Raw genomic sequence first — 16710 nt, forward strand, 5'->3', positions numbered from 1 at the left:
GGTAGGCTAGCTTATTTTTCATTTGTTGAGTCAGGCTCTGTCATTTAGCAGCTTTGAGAATGGAACTGAAAACCCCGCACTAAATGGAACACCTTACATGAGAACAGGCAAACCCCTGAAGTCCTCTGGGGATCTTAGGTAGAAAAACTAATTTGGAAAGCACTTGGCTGTATCACTGTACTTTCTAAAATTAAGGTTCTTGGAAGTGTTAATTCTGGGAACTGTGGTAATTCAATTATGGAACAGAAACTACTCCACTGATCCACACCTGAGATTCAATGATATACTTCTGATATCAAATAAATACCAAACACAGACTTTGTTCCTTTCAGGATTCAAAAAATTTTTGATGAAGCATCCAATGAATTGTTTCAATGGAAGAGATGTCCCAAGATGTTCCTAAACATCTCATTGTAAAGTAACATACTAATAGAAGAAACAGCTAAAGTAATGAAATACATTTATATTTAGAGACATTATCTTTGATAAACAATAACCTTTTATACTAAGGGCTTCTATTTTTTATCTTCTTTTATTTTTCCACGCTACTGTAATAGTGCGTTATGACAGAAAAATTTAAATAAGTGCAATAAAAAATCTGTGGTGGTTTTCATACAAAAGTGTTAACCATGTAATTCATGATGCATCTAGGCTTATATCTAGCAGATGATGGCTAGCTACGTAAATAAAATACCAAGGAATTTATGTCAAATTTGAAACCACACCGTATATAGGTAATCTGAGTTATAAGTATTTATGACATGAAAACAGCCTACCTGGTGGCAGATATTGGCAATGTCCTGAAGAATTGACTAAAACATTAGTGTGAAATGTAGCATCAAATCTTTCATCAGCACTAGAATAGGGAAAAAAGAAAATGGGTTATATGCTCTGTGGCTCAAAATACCTGAGAAGAATCTGTTCTTCATAAAAGGATTATTTATCCCCAAAATAAAACCCGTCAGCTTTTCTGCTGGCACCAGCTTCTTGTGGCCTCAGGGTAAGCGGCCCTGATGGTATCGGATTTGTTCCTGATTACACTGTAAGTGGAGGCGAACCATGTCATTCTCTCTGCTCACCCACCTTGCAAGATTCACCACATTGCCTCGGCTGTTTATTGATTTCCATTTGGATAGTAAGCACTTTTTAAGAACTTCTCAAGCAGGGAAATCTGTTCTCTTGCTGTCCACATAAACAGCAGCTTTCATTTGTGCAAGGGATAAGCAAAATGAGACATACACTCCTCTACTCTGTTGGACTGTTTGTAGTTTGCGAACAGTCACCTCGTGGGGATGGGCTGGAACATGAGTTAAACACCGTGCCGGCAGCTCCGGGCACAGGAAAGGCCACAGGAGCCATAGGGTCTGCTGTCTTGCTGCAGCTGGTGCTTGCGTTGATCAAAAAAACACATGTTATCTCTAGGGTGATTTGAAAATCACAAGTCTCAGCTGTGTCTCTACCTATTAGTGGTTTAGTATCTCATCACTTTCTAATCACCTTGTAAAACATTGTCAGGAAAATACAGTAAGGATCTGAGATGGGGAGAAACTGAAACATTCATAATTTTGGCATAAAAGAAATTATAAGGGGTATGTTTTTCCAGCAGCATAGCTCCTGTTGAAATATATATATATTTTTTTTTTTTAAAAAAAAGGAAATTTGGCATACTGTGATAGAAAATCGTGTATCTCAGAAGCTAAAATAAAGCAGTTTTTATTTTAGTCTTCATTACTTTGCATTTTATTTTCCCCATATGTATTTCAAAGACGTTACGTTTTAAAAGTATCTGACTAATCTGTGAAATGTGCAGACAAGAAAAAATTAAATCAAAAAAATTACTCTCCCACCTGGAGTGGCACTATTTCCACCGGTGAGCTGAAGGCTCACAGTGCTGAAAGTCATTCACTAGTGTTTTTCCAACTATTTAATTTGAACTCTGAAGATAAGCTGAGGAGTCTAAATATTGTGTTGTAGTGTGAGTGGATTCTAGGACTTGGAGGGAAAAAGGGAATTCAACTCTAAGGCAATTAAGTAATGCAGGCTGCTGTCCTTCAGCTTCACAGCTCACGGGTGGATTCTCTGCTGGTTAACAAACTGAGCTCTTGTCACAGCTTCTCTTCTAGCTGGAGCACTAACTGTTCTGCCTCATCTTGGCTGCCTTTTTTCCTGGCGTTTGTGAGGAACTCGTACTGCTGAGATGTCTCCTAACCGAACTGCCAAATTTTGCAGAAGTGGATTCGAAGGGTATTGGGAGAAGTATACATGTATGCACAAGTATGCTGTATGCAGCAAGATGCATACACAAACACATACATTCACAGGTGGGCACGCACACCCTCCAGTTGCATAGGTCTCATTTCCTTAGAAAAGCAGACTTAAAGTTCTGCAGACAGTTTCGATATTGGACATAGACAAGTAATTGCAGTGACTTGAGTGTAGCCTCATTAGGGCTGCATTAGGAAACTCAAGCCATGTAGTCAAATTTAGGATGTGAAAATATCCATGCTGAACAAATTGCTTGTAAAGTGGAAATCAATAACTTGAAATGAAATTCTTAGCTTCCTTGGCTAGTTTCTGTTTTCTCTCCCTCAAGCAGAGGTTAGTGAACCAGAAGGCCACTTGTAAGACCCTGCTGTTCTTTCTGGTCATCCACAAAACTAAAATTTTCAAAAGGCATCACGTGTCAATCACTTGATTGACACAAGTCACCAAGGAATCTGTTTCATTGTCATGTGGTTTTGATTTTAATATGGCATATTCTTAAAAGGATATCAAGAGATACTTAGGCTCAAATTTGAAGATACCTTTTTTCTGGAAGAGAAATATATGTGGTTTTCTACACTGTGCTTCTAATTGTTTTTTGAAATGCAGTGCTTCAATTGGGATTACACGAAGCAGGAAAGCCTTTGTTTGATGAGATTTTGTACTCAAATATAATGATAGAAAATCATCTCTGCTATGTTTCTTCTTGAAGATATAGCCACTTGAAAGCAAATACTGACTGCAACGCATTGAGATGACAAAGCTGTACTTAGCAGACATAATCCCACTGGAACCTATCTGGAGAATCTCAGGTTTATGAAACTGGAAAAATGGAACTGAGACCTAACTACCAGAATGTGTATTATTCCGTGAACTAATGAACACTATGTGGCCATTTGGAAAGCAATACCAGCAAAAATAAGCACTTCTAATGAATCTAGTAAAACTAACAAAGTAGAACAGAGGCAGACACGACACTAATGCAGTCAGACCTGGAATTTGTACATAGGCCAACATTTTCCTCTCTCAGAAAAACTACAGATGGACTGGGCCTGGTCTCTTTACAACAGACTGGTAGTAAAATTTAATACAGCTGCCACTTTTCCAGGTACTATGTTATCCTTGTTCTGTAATGTGCTTCTGGTACAGTTAGCATGGATGTACAGGAATTATGAAGAACAGTTGAAAATTGCTAAAATCATCCTTTAATTTTGGATACACATCCTTAAATGTTGAAGCATAAATCTCCAGATGCACTGAAAGTCTCTCAGATATGTGGTACATGTGAGGAAGAATATTGTCATGATTCATTCTTTTGGAAATCTCTAAACCATTGTTGTAGAGTACCAATTTTGTGGTGTACCTACAGTGTTATTCGGCAGGAGTACGGAAATGGTTTGCATGGGAATGATTTATTGGTCTTTCCCAAGAATTCTGTCATTTATGAAATCAAGGTAGATAGGAAAAGATGGTCAAGAGAATGAATTTGTAATGAAAAATACGTTAAGCAAGATCAGTGTTGCAAAAATACCTGTTCAGGTTGTATGTGTACATTTCTATGTACAGAGCATTCTTAGGCTGGTGTCTGCACAACTGAAGCACTAATTGCAGTGCCTAAACCAGAAACAAGAAGTAATCCTGGCAGGCAGTTACACTATGTGTGGGGAGGTCTAGCAAAGACCCCCTCAATTCACTTAGTGTTAATTGTAGCTCTGAGAGAAGCACGGAAGCGTGCTGTAAGCAGTGTGGAGGTCCTGGAGAGAAGTACTCAGCTGGCTGACAAATGCTGTCACTGTGTGCTGTCACCACAGCATTACAATTCAGCAACACCTGTGAGAATGGCATTAATCATAAAGGTGATCAGCAGGTGGCAAAAGGGCAGCACAGCTGCAGCTGACGTTGGTACAGCTACTGAATGGGTGTTGCTGCCACAAAGGGCAGTGGAGAGGGGCGTCAGGTGGATGCAGACTGCAAGGCTGGCTTCTGAGTAGACATATGGGGGAGACACTGAGGAAAAAAGCCATCAGGAAAACAAAAGGTTTGTGTCACCTGCACAGGCAGATAAAACACCAAGTACCCTGTCTGCCACAAAAGAACCAGAGCAAGATGTACAAAGCAGATGTAAGGTCTTTCTGCTAGCTGGGGAACTGCACACGGGCCCGCAATAACTGCAGAAGAACAGACATCTTCCAGTGCTTTAACAGGGCACTTCTGATGGGAAAGGAGACTCTCAGGTAGCCCGTGTTATGAAGCCACGAATTCTGAAGAGCGATGGCTGACGAAAGAGCTGGGTCACAGCCCCACAGGCTGCTCAGGCCAGGCCCTGTGCAAGTCAGGGAAGGCCACAGAGCAGGCTCCTGAACATCTGCAGAGCCGTGACCGTGTCAGCTTACACCACAGCACGTTTGAGACCATTCCAAAGGCTGGAAGAGGGTCCCTGTTCATTTTATGTGGGACTGTCTTGATGTATGTGGTTGTATCCATGCCAGAGACAGCAGAAGACCCTCACTCCCAAAGAAATGCTCTCTATAAAGGGTAGCTTGAGCAATCAGAGAGGGGAACTGCGCATATGTGCTCAATGTACTCCTACAAGAGCCTCTGTGAGAGGCAAAAACAGTCTTTGCTGAACACAACAGACAGATGGAAATTGCCGTGTCGTCAAGCCAGTTTTTTTTAAATGCAATGTGTGCACAGCCAGGTCTTCTGTTTAACTCGGGACTGTTGGAGATAAAGAACTTAGTACTTCCTTGGGGTTTCTTCTTATAATTGCTTAACATGGAATAAGTGAAGAAAAACTAGAACAACAAACCAACAACCAGCCAAAAAAATTTGTATGCTTTTGGTGAGGAAAGGAGCGATGGTAACTACCACTGTCTCATGCTCATTTTTTCCAACACTGAAGCTGGGCTATGGCTGTTCCTGCTACCCAAATGGAAGGCCATTTGTTCTTCAAAATTCAGATTGTTCTAGAAGGTATAGGCACAGATCTTGTTCCTTAGCAGCACAGAATGAATAGTTAGATTGCAAGTAAACAATTAATTCCCTAATTGCAGTGGGGGCATAAGGAAAATTTTTCTCTACAGATTCTTTAATGATTTACTTTATAACAAACGCTGGACACAAGATGTTTGCTAGTTTTTCATTGTACTCAGTAGATGGTAAGCCTGAGGGAAGTTTCTACTTAAAGGTAATTAAAGATACCAAGTTTCTGAAGATGTAGGGTTTTCAGTAATTGAAGCTGTTATTCTTACTCTTTTTCTTTTGGTAAATATAGCTCCAGAACTCTGCCAAGAACTTTTTTTTGTCTAATTACTGTTCAACAGTGAAATGGACAAAGAAATAATGAGGAAAAGGCATAAAGCAGATGACAGCTTATCAATATGGACATTCTCTTTCATATTTCATTTTGTCATACAGTACTATGAAGTAATTCATCAGTGGGTAGTGTGATTCTGTGTAATGCCACTGAATAGAAAACCTGGCTGAAAACATGATTTTGTTTACATAAAGGTATGTGTGTGCACTGATCTCAAGATGTTCGTATACTTTCTGCTCCCTCCCCACCGCAAAGAAAAACATTGGTATGATAGAATTGTATTTTTATTCCCCAACCCCAGCTGCACAGATACTACATGCATGCATCTAAGGGAAGAATTTGGTTACTTGAATTCAATAGAGAGATGGAAAAAAAACTTATTTTTTGTACATACAATCCAGCAGCTGCATTGCTTTCATAACAGAAGCCTACAGTGCAGGGGATGTCACAGTCGTGTGATATATTGGAAAAGTAATGTCAACAGTACTTAACCAAAACACTCTGCATCATGCAATTGTATGCCTGGGTTTTGTACTCCCATTAGATCTAGTAATGTTTCTACTTAATAAACAATGTTATTTTTATTTTTGATGTGCCGTTGTTTTAAATAGATCTGGGCTTTGTAGTGAATTTGCTCACAGATAACACTTCAGATCGTTAAACAGACTTGCATCCAATTTCAGCTGAGATTTACTACTGCACCTTGCTAAAGCAGTATGATCCCACAGCAAAAGTTTATTGTGAATACTACAAAAAAATGGGCCACTAGTTTCTTACACATAGTCTCTCAGAAGGATTCAGAGCTCCGGTGAACACACCTTTCCTGAGCAGGGTAGTATGCAATTACCATTTGTTCTGTTTTCTTGTTTAACCCCCCCGGTTTTCTCTGTATCTTAAATACTCAAAGTTGCTTGTATTTATTCTCTTTTACATACACTACCAAAAAAACACACTATATCACAGATTCTTCTGTTCTTTCTAAGAAGTAGTAATATGCTACCTTTTTAAACTAAATGCATTCCACAATGGGAACCAGCATATAATGGTTCAGCCAAAGGATCTCTCGTGTCAGCCAAGTTTCTGCAGCTGATTGAATTCACCAGTAAATATTTACACCAAGCAAATAATTTCAGAGAAAATCATCACAACCCGTACCATTAAACACAGCCAGGAAAGTTTAGTTTTCTAATCATCACACAAAATCCAGCTAGAATTGATTATAGAGAAGCTGTTAGTATTTACTAAGTATTTGCAAATATGACCTCCCACTGTGTAAACTAGTTATTTTCCAGTATTCCAAATTAGCAAAACCTAGGCATTTTAATGAAATGGTTATGTCATTTGTCTTATGTTCTCTCCTTCCCCGCAGGAAAAAAAAAAAAGCGTGTCCACCTGTTATAGAGAAGAATATCTGGCTTCCAAATCAGTCCATCAGGAAAACGGACGTTCTTCACTCCAGGGTATTCAGACACATTCCACTGTAAGTAATGATCTGTCCAGTACTAAAATATACAAACCAAACATGTTAGCTCTTCTCATCCATGGCTTTAATTTTGTTCTCCAGACTACATAGCTTGAAACAATACATGTGTTCTTGTTAGAGATATTATTTAGCTTCCGACAGTAAAATGCTTGAAAAGGGTGAATTAGGCTACCAAGAGCTCACTGGAAAGCATAAAAAATCTCATTTTCAATTCACACTGCAATGCATATAACAGCATATAAAAGAAGATCTGATATGCTTGTATTTTATTGTTCGTGCTGGCTCAGGTACCAGTTTGGGATAGAACAGATTTTGTTTTACAATTCATACTTAACTTCAATGACATTTTTTTTTCCATCAGAGACAACTTTGTTTTCTGTGGTTGCAAATTCTTAGGTTGTAATAACTTGATTACTGGCATGTGGTAGATCAGCCAACAGTCTCTGCTGATAGGAAAAACAACTGAAATGGCAGAACAGTTTATACTGGCAGCAGAAGGCCTTGTCAGCTCCTGTGGCCTGAAGTTAGCCAGCCTTTGAAGCAGGTGCTCAGCAGCACCATCCTGCTCCAGAAGCTTTCTTCTTGGCTGGCGCTTCCTACACTGGAAGCTGCCACCCTGGTGACTCTCTGGGCTCCTTACAACAATTCCGTGACTGCCAATATAGGCAGGGGTTCTGTTGTGGTCAAACCAACAGGGTTTAGAACTGTGCTTCCTGGCATGTGCTTCCATATTTTTCTCATTAACTTTTTACTAGGAATTTTTAGTTCTTTGTCACCTGGACAAATGATCTGAGTTTTGTATTGTTTTTTTTTCCTTTTGCTCCACAGATACTAGTTGTGTTTTTTTTTTGTCGTTGTTGTTGTTTAGTTTTGTTTTTACAGGAATCTTAAATCAGAATATGTCTGTTAATAGTTTTTTTCTTTTCACTTCCTACTCCATTCACAGTTCTTTAATGACAAACTACATCTCTTGTTCACGTTTATCTATACACAACTTATATAACCTGATCAACTGCTTGTCATCTTTTTATTTCAATATTTTTAGCTCCATTTTTATGGTAAATTATATTATATGATCTTCCCTGATTGACAAAAAATCACTGTACTTTCTACTACTTATCTTTTGTAGAATTTAGACATACCAAGATCCTCATGATATTTTATTTATTTATTTCTTTATTTACTGAGTGTAGAAATGTAAGGCAATTGGAGTGTGGTTTTGAGGTGTTGTGTTTAAACCTGTGGGTTCTTGTTTGAATTTTGTGACTCTTTGTCAAAAGCTGACAGAGTAAGTCACTTTTTTTGACTAGCGGGCACATGGCTGGGACTGTAGGGTCATGGGGCAGCTGCTGCTGAGCTCACTGGCCTCCCAGACTCTCTGGCTGATTGGCATCTGAATAGCATTAAAATAATACCAACGTATCCAAGAATTTCTTATTCTAACTTCTGCAAGTTATTGTAGCCAACATGATGTAGCACAGGGTGTCACTGAACGCTGTGAAGACAGTCAAAAGTCTAACAGAAAACTTAATTTTTGAAGACTGGATTAGAAATAACACTAAGCAGATTGTGGTTGCTCTCCTTAGCCACATTTACAGAGCGTTTACTCATTGAGCTGGACACAAGCCTGTTTCATTTTGTTTTAATTTTGGAGCTACAGCCTCCACTGCAGCTGAAGTATGTTTGATGCAGATTAGAAAAGCAAACATCTAAGGGTACTTGGCTTAGTATTTGTATTAGTATTGGCTTAGTGTTTGACTAGGCAAGGCTCCTGCTGTAACTTCGATCGAGTTTAAGATTCTGATACTGAGCAGTATTGCCATGGAGATACAGTTCCTGACCAAAGAGTCTGGATAAATGCTAGTTTTATTCACCCTTCTCCCAGGTTATTTTTTGTACTTAAGTATTTCATTGATGACTAGATAAAATATATTTAAGATACATCTTTGGTTATATGTATGATTTATCAAGGAAGGGAGTGGAGGCAGACATACAAGGAAAAACTTCTCATTGCAGACCATTGTGTCATAAAATGTCATATGTTTGCCTCAATCATGCTTTGAATCTGTCTAGTATACACTGAATAAACAGTGAATACAGAAACACTTTTTTTTTTTTTAATGTAAACACAGGCTATGAAAAGTAGCTGCATTTTTTGTAGTATCCAAGTGATCTGCTCATTGTGGTCCTAACATGTTCCACATACAGTATGTACTAAGGTGAATAAATCAAAAGAAATACAGCAAATATATAAAAGAACCAAAAATTTACTTGGGGAAAAATATCTCCAAAAGGACAAGGACATTAGGATAAAGAGAGGAAAAATAAGTGATAGCTTCTTGGGTGTGAATTGTCATACATTTTCCTGGTAAGAAATTATAGCAACATTTTGTCAAAGCCAAAACCATATTATATTTGACAGTTTTAACCCTGCTGTAAAACAAGCCTATAAAACAGCATGAGCTAAATGCTTCTTCCATGTCAACTCTTTGTGAATAAATGGAACAGCCATGCTGTTCTCTCCAAAGGTCATCCAAACAATCTCTCATTTGTTTCCTAAAGCCTGCCACAGTGCAGGAGAGGCCTACTATAGAAATACTCTAATCAAAGAAAAAAGAATCTATTTAGATCAAATGAGCTGATTAAAGAAACGGAAAGGTGTAAAGTTTCTGTTGAAGCAGCACGATCGTCTTGAGAAGTAAAACTCTCCTGTAAAGCTTTACTTAGCCCATACAGTTCAGTTTCTGCAATACAGATGGGAATTAAATGCCAATTGTCATCCCAGCTACTGTAGTATGGAGAAAACTGCCCACATCACCCCATCTTTGTAAAGCATGGGTTTATGGAAGATATTTTTTGTGGCAGCACTAGGAGCCCAGTAGTCAGCATGGTAAGAGGCATCTTGTTAATTCTAAATTTTAGTGGTAAACTAATTAAAAATTCAAGTCAGAATAAATCTGTGTAGGCTCCTTTGCCTTGGGGGCAGCTCTCTCACGAGTTAAACTTGAAGAAATTTAAAATACTCTCGCAACATTCTTGACTGTTCTACTGTCTCTTCCATTTATTAAAAAGTGAGTGACACTTACTCCTACCCAGTGATGTCAGCCGTGAGTTAATGGGGGGCAAAGTTCTCTGCCGTGCTGTCTAGTGGTGGCAACAGAGGTACGTTAAGTCTGAAAAAAAGGTCTGAAAATTCTGTGACAACTGTAGCAGCTAAACATTGCATCAAAAGGTAAAATAAAGCTACTGCTTGAAAAACAAACACCATATGTATGCCAAACAAACAGGGAAACCAGGATAAAAATACAGTGTTCGCAGCTGAGCATTAGGAAGCTGAACCTGTGTTCCAATATATATTTGTCATGTAACTGAGAAACAGAATTTGGAGAAATAACCTTAAAAAATCTCATCTTGACAGTTAATCTTTGATGATGATTGATGTTTAACAAAAGCAGTATTTTGAACAACATGAAAACAGCGTGTCCATCTTAATTAAAATTCTCTTGCAGTTTCCTAAGGAGACAGACTTGAAAGCAAAGCAAATAGGACAGCAGAGCCATGCGGTTAGGACAGTGGCACTAGGTTTCAGGAAATAATGAATCTCTGTGGAATAGATTTCTTCCTGTATCAGAACTGTGGACCAGAGTTCTGATCAAAACAGCTCTTACAGATGAAATATATTTCATACATGTATAGGTTTCTTTCACAACCAAATGATTTACCTCTACATAGTGGATTTGTTGAAATGGGTGATAAGGAACTTGTACCTACAGTTACTGGAACTCTGGACATTGGTATCTTAGGGTGGTTGAGAGTTTTTAGAGTGACTAAATCAAGGCCAGTAAGTTTGTGACATATCTAGCTGTGGTGACTCAAATTCATACAAGTTTTCAGAAACACCTGAAACAACATCAGGTCCTAAATCTCAGCCTTGCAGTTTGCCATTCACTTTAGCTTTGTATACTGTGTGGTGAGATGCAGAACAAAAGCTTGAAAGCTTCCTAAAATTGGCACCATCACAAGATGAAATGTGAAGACCAAAGGAGGAAAAAAATTGCTCTGTTTCTCAGAACTCACCATTTGTAGCCAGATGTTTGTTGTTAATACCTGATTCTTTTCATCCTGAAAGGAAGAAGGAAAGGAGGGGAGAAAAAAAAAATGACAACTTAGTATCACGTGGCTAACGCTAGTAAATACAGTCAGCTACTATGGACTAGTTGTGCTAAGGTACCTTTTAAGACAAAAGGAATCATTGCCCCTGCCTAACTGCATGGGAAGTTTTCACAGGTAGTTTGTAATGTATCTCATATTACTGCTGTCAGGCACGCTGTTACTGGAGGGTATCTTTCTGCCAGATATTTTCCAGGGGCTCCTTCTTTAATAATATCTCAAAAGGCACAAGAGATTATCAGAGAGGTTGCCTGTTTCACCTTTGCTTAGGAGCAGCCCTCTCACTAATTAACCTTACCCAGCAGACATATGCAGCTAATAGAAACACTGAACACAGGACGTGTGGCTAACCGCAGATGACAGGTATTGAGGCTGGATCGAGCAGCTTCTCACCAGGCAAGCAGCCCACTGGTTTCAGTGGAACTACACACTGAAGCGTTCCATCCCAGTTTTACCTGAGAAGGGTTGTCAGGGCAGCACATTACTGTTGTGCTGGAAGTTACAATTTGAAGGCCTTACTGCTCACCCCCTGTGACTATCTGATGTAAGCTCAGGTGACAGAATTGGCATCTTAATGCTGCAGTTAACTAAGGGGATGAATTCTTCATTTCTCAGACATGGGGAAATGCTGGTGATCTTACTTCTCGGGAGGTACCGGCAATTACTCATCCCTCAAACTGTATCAGCATCCACCTGGGTTGTGCGAAGGGAATGGAATATACCATATACTGGCCGTGTTCTGCCCTCTGAGCTGAATGCACAATCCCTGTCCCAGCAACAGCCAGAGCTTCATTTGCAGTCTAAGGAAGTGAGATAGCAAGCTTCAGTCACCTGTACAGCAGGAACTGTCAGAGTTGCTTGTCTATCTAGACTTCTGAATAGCTAGACTTCTAGGTATCTCTCTCTTGAACTTAAATTTTGTTTAGTGGCCCAATATGGCCAAAAAAGATTTAATCACATTTCATACCAAAACAGCTGGTTTTTTGATAATACTTACCTTTACTAAAGGTAAATACTCTTTTGCTGTTGCTTGGTGGACTTATAATTGAACAAAAGTTCTGAGTGCTGTTTAAGTGAAGTGATATTAGATTAGCACTACAGTAAGGAGTTACACAGCATGCAAAATCAAACACAGTGCAAGGGGTAACAGTATTCTGAAAGCAAGTGGAGCCTTTTGAGGAACAGCATTGGTAGGCACATGCCAGCATTACTAGGTTGTGTGTAATCACAACTAAATGTACAACATAGAGACAAGTAAAATATTTAGGTAAAGATCAGTATTGTGAATCAATAAAGTCTGCCCTCAAACGCACATTCCTAAGTTCCTTTAAAATAAAAAAGTAAATAAAAAATAAAAGGAATCATAGACCACAGGAAGTGATTCAGCACTTTTCCTATTTTCTGCTTCATCACCTCTTTGAACCTTACTTTTTCACTGAATCTTATCTCAAGGGAACAACTCATTTAAATGGCATCCTGGGGAAACAGGCTTCTTTAACTCTTTGGTACCAGAAATACATTATTAAGCATACTGAAGATATTGCTGAAGATGTCAGCCAGGCAAAGTAGTAATTAATTTGTAATAGTAGCTGTTATTCTCTAGCCATGCAAACATTAACTTGATGCCTTTCTGAGTAAGCTCCATATGGTATAAGAGCACAACAAAACTAATTTACCTGGGATCTTTAATTAATGAGTGAAAGAAACAATGCTTAAGAGATCATTCATACCATGAACAGAAGTCTATAAACCAGTGTTGCAATTGAGGGTTATATAAAGCCTGTATATGTTTCTATTCAGCATTTTAGGTCAGACGTAAACACTGCCAATGATAACAGCATGTAAAGTTCAGTAGCATTTTCTCAAGGCTCTGTGTGTCATCCTAGATGAACATGCCAAGTTCCTATGGACACGATGTCCAATCTATTGCACCTAAGCAAAGCTGAGGGCACCACTGCTGTGTGGCTTCACCACAGGACACAGTAGGTTTGTTGCTGTGCACAGGTCTGCCTGGCTACACAAAAGTGCAGGGCAATTCAGAATCCATTATGTTGTGGGAAACTTGTTTCAGGATGATTAGCTAAACGGCATGTACTCCTGCACTGTTAAATCCTGAGTTAAACTCACATTTTACTCCCAGCGTGATCTTTTTCTACACACAAATGGCTCCAGCTTTAGATAAGTGATGTTTTAAAAGTTCCCTTTTGAGTAGCAGGAAAAGACTGCACTAAAGCTGGAGTGCTGCTGGTGCTCAAGCTAATGATATGCCATGGGGATTTATTTTGAAGCCCTGAGTCTACAGCGTAGTCAGACGAACTATTTCTGGAATAACATAAAGGAGCTCTACTATCAACCAGCACACATCACAGAACCCGGCTAGGAAGCTCGCACTCACCAGTGAAAGCAGCCCAGCTGAAGGGAGCAGCAGCCCTTCAATCCAGCTGTGCTGCTGGCAGTGATTCAGCCGCCTGCCACGCTGCCTTGCAGCTGGGCACATGGCAGAGCCATCCCAGGTTGCCTGCAGGAGACTCTGCAGACATTTTCTGGGGCACTAATCCAGCTGCTGAAAGCCAAGAGTTATTCTGAGTAATAATCTTTCACTCAAAACCAACCAGAAATTGAGTATCTAGAGAGTACTACTTCAAAAATAACTTTTACGGTGAAGACAAACCCTAAATGAAGATGGACCATGCTGCTTTCCTGGTCTTTCTTTCTGGCATTTTAAATGTTTAGAGCCTTAAAGAGTATGTTTGATCAAAATAGCTCCCACTTGGATCACTATATTTCAAGATCCATCAGTGTTTGAATCGTAAATCCTATCACGGCTCCTCAGCTACAAGAACTCGCTGCATGCTGAGAGTTGGTTTATAGTGTTTTTCCTAGGAGCAAATGGCTTCCAAAATTGTAGTCATGATTGGATTGACTCACCCATCACTAGAGGAAAGCTTCTGATTTAAAGGCTTTGTCCCTTTCTCCAGGCCCAAGTGAAGCTGGCAGAGGTGGGGCAGAAGACATTCTGCAGAGTTTCTCCTGTCTAGGGGACTTTTGATACTGTTTTAGAAGCTTTACAGCAAACTGCATTATTATCATTTTTCATCAGAGTTGTGCCGTACTTCCCCATAAAATGATGGGTGGGCTTGAAATGTTCCACAGAATGTCACCATTTCTTGTTGCATCGCAGTATTTTATGAACACTTTGTAAAAACTGTAGAATGCCAAGGCAAGGCAGCTCCTGTTACAAACCTTTTCTACTATAAAGGGGCAAAGAAAAGACCTTGAGACATTCTCAAATGCAGGGAAAATTAGTCAGAGAATGAGGCCAGTAACTGTATAATGTAGTCTGGACTGGTATGGTATTTTTTCCCATGCCAGCTATGTTAGGTTATGTGCTGTGCAGGTGGTGGTACTGGAGAAGTGGCCCAGCTCACAAGGAGTTAGTTAGGTTTCATTTGTGCATGGGAAGTTGGTGGGAGGCTACCTCGGTCTGCTTAATTCGTAATTGTAGTCATGATCTGTGATGGCAGGTGGCAGCTGCTACTGGGTTGGTTATCACATTTTTTTATGGTAGCATGATTAACGAAGGGGAAGTAGTTGGCATCAGGAAGACTTGAATGGTCCTTCACTCATTTTTGAAGCTAGAGGTACCAAAAATTTCTGTAAGTTCTTGCAGGGAATTGCACTGCCTTCATTCTTCCATTTCCCCTCTGATTTTGTCTGCCTTTTCATTTTAAAACAGTCTGTCAGACCGATCACCTTTGGAAGCAGAGTATCAGATTCTCACATTACCCTACCCTTACTCTATGGTCAAAAAAATATGCAACAGAAAATATGTGGAAATCTGACAATGCTTTGTGCAGGACATTAGCCTGGGCAATATAAACATTGTAAGGGACATTATCTGCTTGCTTTCAAAGGGATGTCAGCTTATTTAGCATCCACGCTAGAAAAGCTACCCAGCAAAAACCAAAGGGAAAAGCGAAGTCAGCCTGTAGCCTGGCATGCAGACGGTGACGTGCAAGTAGCAAGAAATGAATGCTTCCCAGAAGACTTGCATAAAATGATGTCCTAACTAAAATCTATTAGCAGTAACTCTTGCACTTCAATTCTTCATTTATTTCTACATGGTTAAATGTCACCTAAATCACAGAAAAAGTAAGACCTAAGGAAAGAGGGCTATGTTGCTAATGTCACCAGGGAGTTTAGTCACAGCACTGCAGCTGTGGCTGGGGTTCCTGGGTAAAGATGGTTGATGTAGTCAGGGAGCAGCCACTCCTACCGTGTCACCTCTTCGAAAACATACTGCTACCAGGGGGCTGCCATCATATTCCCTTCCCTCTTGAAGGGAAGAAATTAAATATTTATGTAATGACAACAACAAAAAAGAAAAAATACTTTTTAGTGTGGTAATAACATGGCTGATGAAAAATGCAGAATCTACTTTCTGCTCCATAGACTTTATTTTTTTTCCTGAAGCAGAATAGCATGAACAGGAGAATCTGAAAGCATGACAAGAAGTGTCATAGGACTGCGGAGCATTGGGCTGGTGGAAAACTGAGGGGCAACAGAACCATCAACACAAACCATGTCAGTTTTATAATTAAAACCTTTTAACAAAATCCAGTCCAAGTTTGCAGACTGCTTCCAGATGACTGGAATGACTTTTCTTTCAGAGAATGAAAGCTTCACAGAAGCCTTTTTTGCTTGTCATTGCTCATACGCTAGAGTCTATTCAGCTCCTTCTGTTCTAATCTCCAGACACGCTCACTCATCATTTATGTTTCTCAGAGCCAAGATAGATAGCACATTTCTGGGCACAGGAGGAGGCAATGCTGCTGTCCATCAATTAAAACGCTGCTCTGTAGGCACCTTGGGGCTGAGGAAAGACCCAGTGTTTATATGCACTGTCAGAGTCTCTATAGAAAGTCTTTTCCCCTTTCCTGCTCCCTCGTCTTTCCAGGCAATGCTTGTCCCTCTCTTGTCCATTTTCTGCAAGACTCCTAAGAAAATTCCGCTTCAGAAGAGTGTAGTATTTTCTTCCCCATAAGCAAGCTAAAGATTTTCAACTAGCGAAATGACTGACTACAGACACATTTCCTAAATGCTTATTTTTAATAAAAGCATTTCCTAAAACCCGTTAATCTCCTTTCTTTCTCTAAAAACAGCTATGTTAACTCTTCAGACTGCATCAGTCTTCTAAATGTTTTGATAAATAATTACATACAGCTGTAAAGAAAAAAAATCACTTGCTTTGTTGAAAAACAAGTTAGTAAGTTCCTGAATTTCATTTTGAGAAATATTTAACTAAATCAGAATTTTCATAAACAATGTATAATTCCAAAAACCTTTATTTATTGATTCAACATGTGAAAGGGCCTCAGTTTTCAGAAGGACTTCTAAATTGTACCACTGTTCGCATCTGAGAACCAGAAGCCTCTTACATGGCTATGAAAATTTTAGCATCAACCGTCTTTGCCTTCAC

At 39.4% G+C, this 16710-nt stretch overlaps 1 protein-coding gene across 3 annotated transcripts in view; it reads right to left on the reverse strand.

The window, feature by feature from the left end:
* CHRFAM7A (CHRNA7 (exons 5-10) and FAM7A (exons A-E) fusion) overlaps positions 1-16710 on the reverse strand; it is a 42639-nt gene that overhangs the window by 10214 nt on the left and 15715 nt on the right. Inside the window, exons 3-5 of one of the 3 annotated variants that reach the window (XM_068695308.1) lie at positions 11139-11183; positions 6971-7080; positions 777-856 (exon numbers count right to left, since the gene is read on the reverse strand). In XM_068695308.1, the coding sequence (XP_068551409.1) occupies positions 777-856; positions 6971-7080; positions 11139-11183 (235 nt within the window). Of the gene's footprint in view, positions 1-776; positions 857-1239; positions 1380-6970; positions 7081-11138; positions 11184-16710 lie in introns of those variants that run through there. The other 2 variants (XM_068695309.1, XM_068695310.1) reach the window with 2 other exon arrangements.

The sequence above is a fragment of the Anas acuta genome, chromosome 12 (genome assembly GCF_963932015.1).
Source record: "Anas acuta chromosome 12, bAnaAcu1.1, whole genome shotgun sequence".
NCBI lineage: Eukaryota > Metazoa > Chordata > Aves > Anseriformes > Anatidae > Anas > Anas acuta.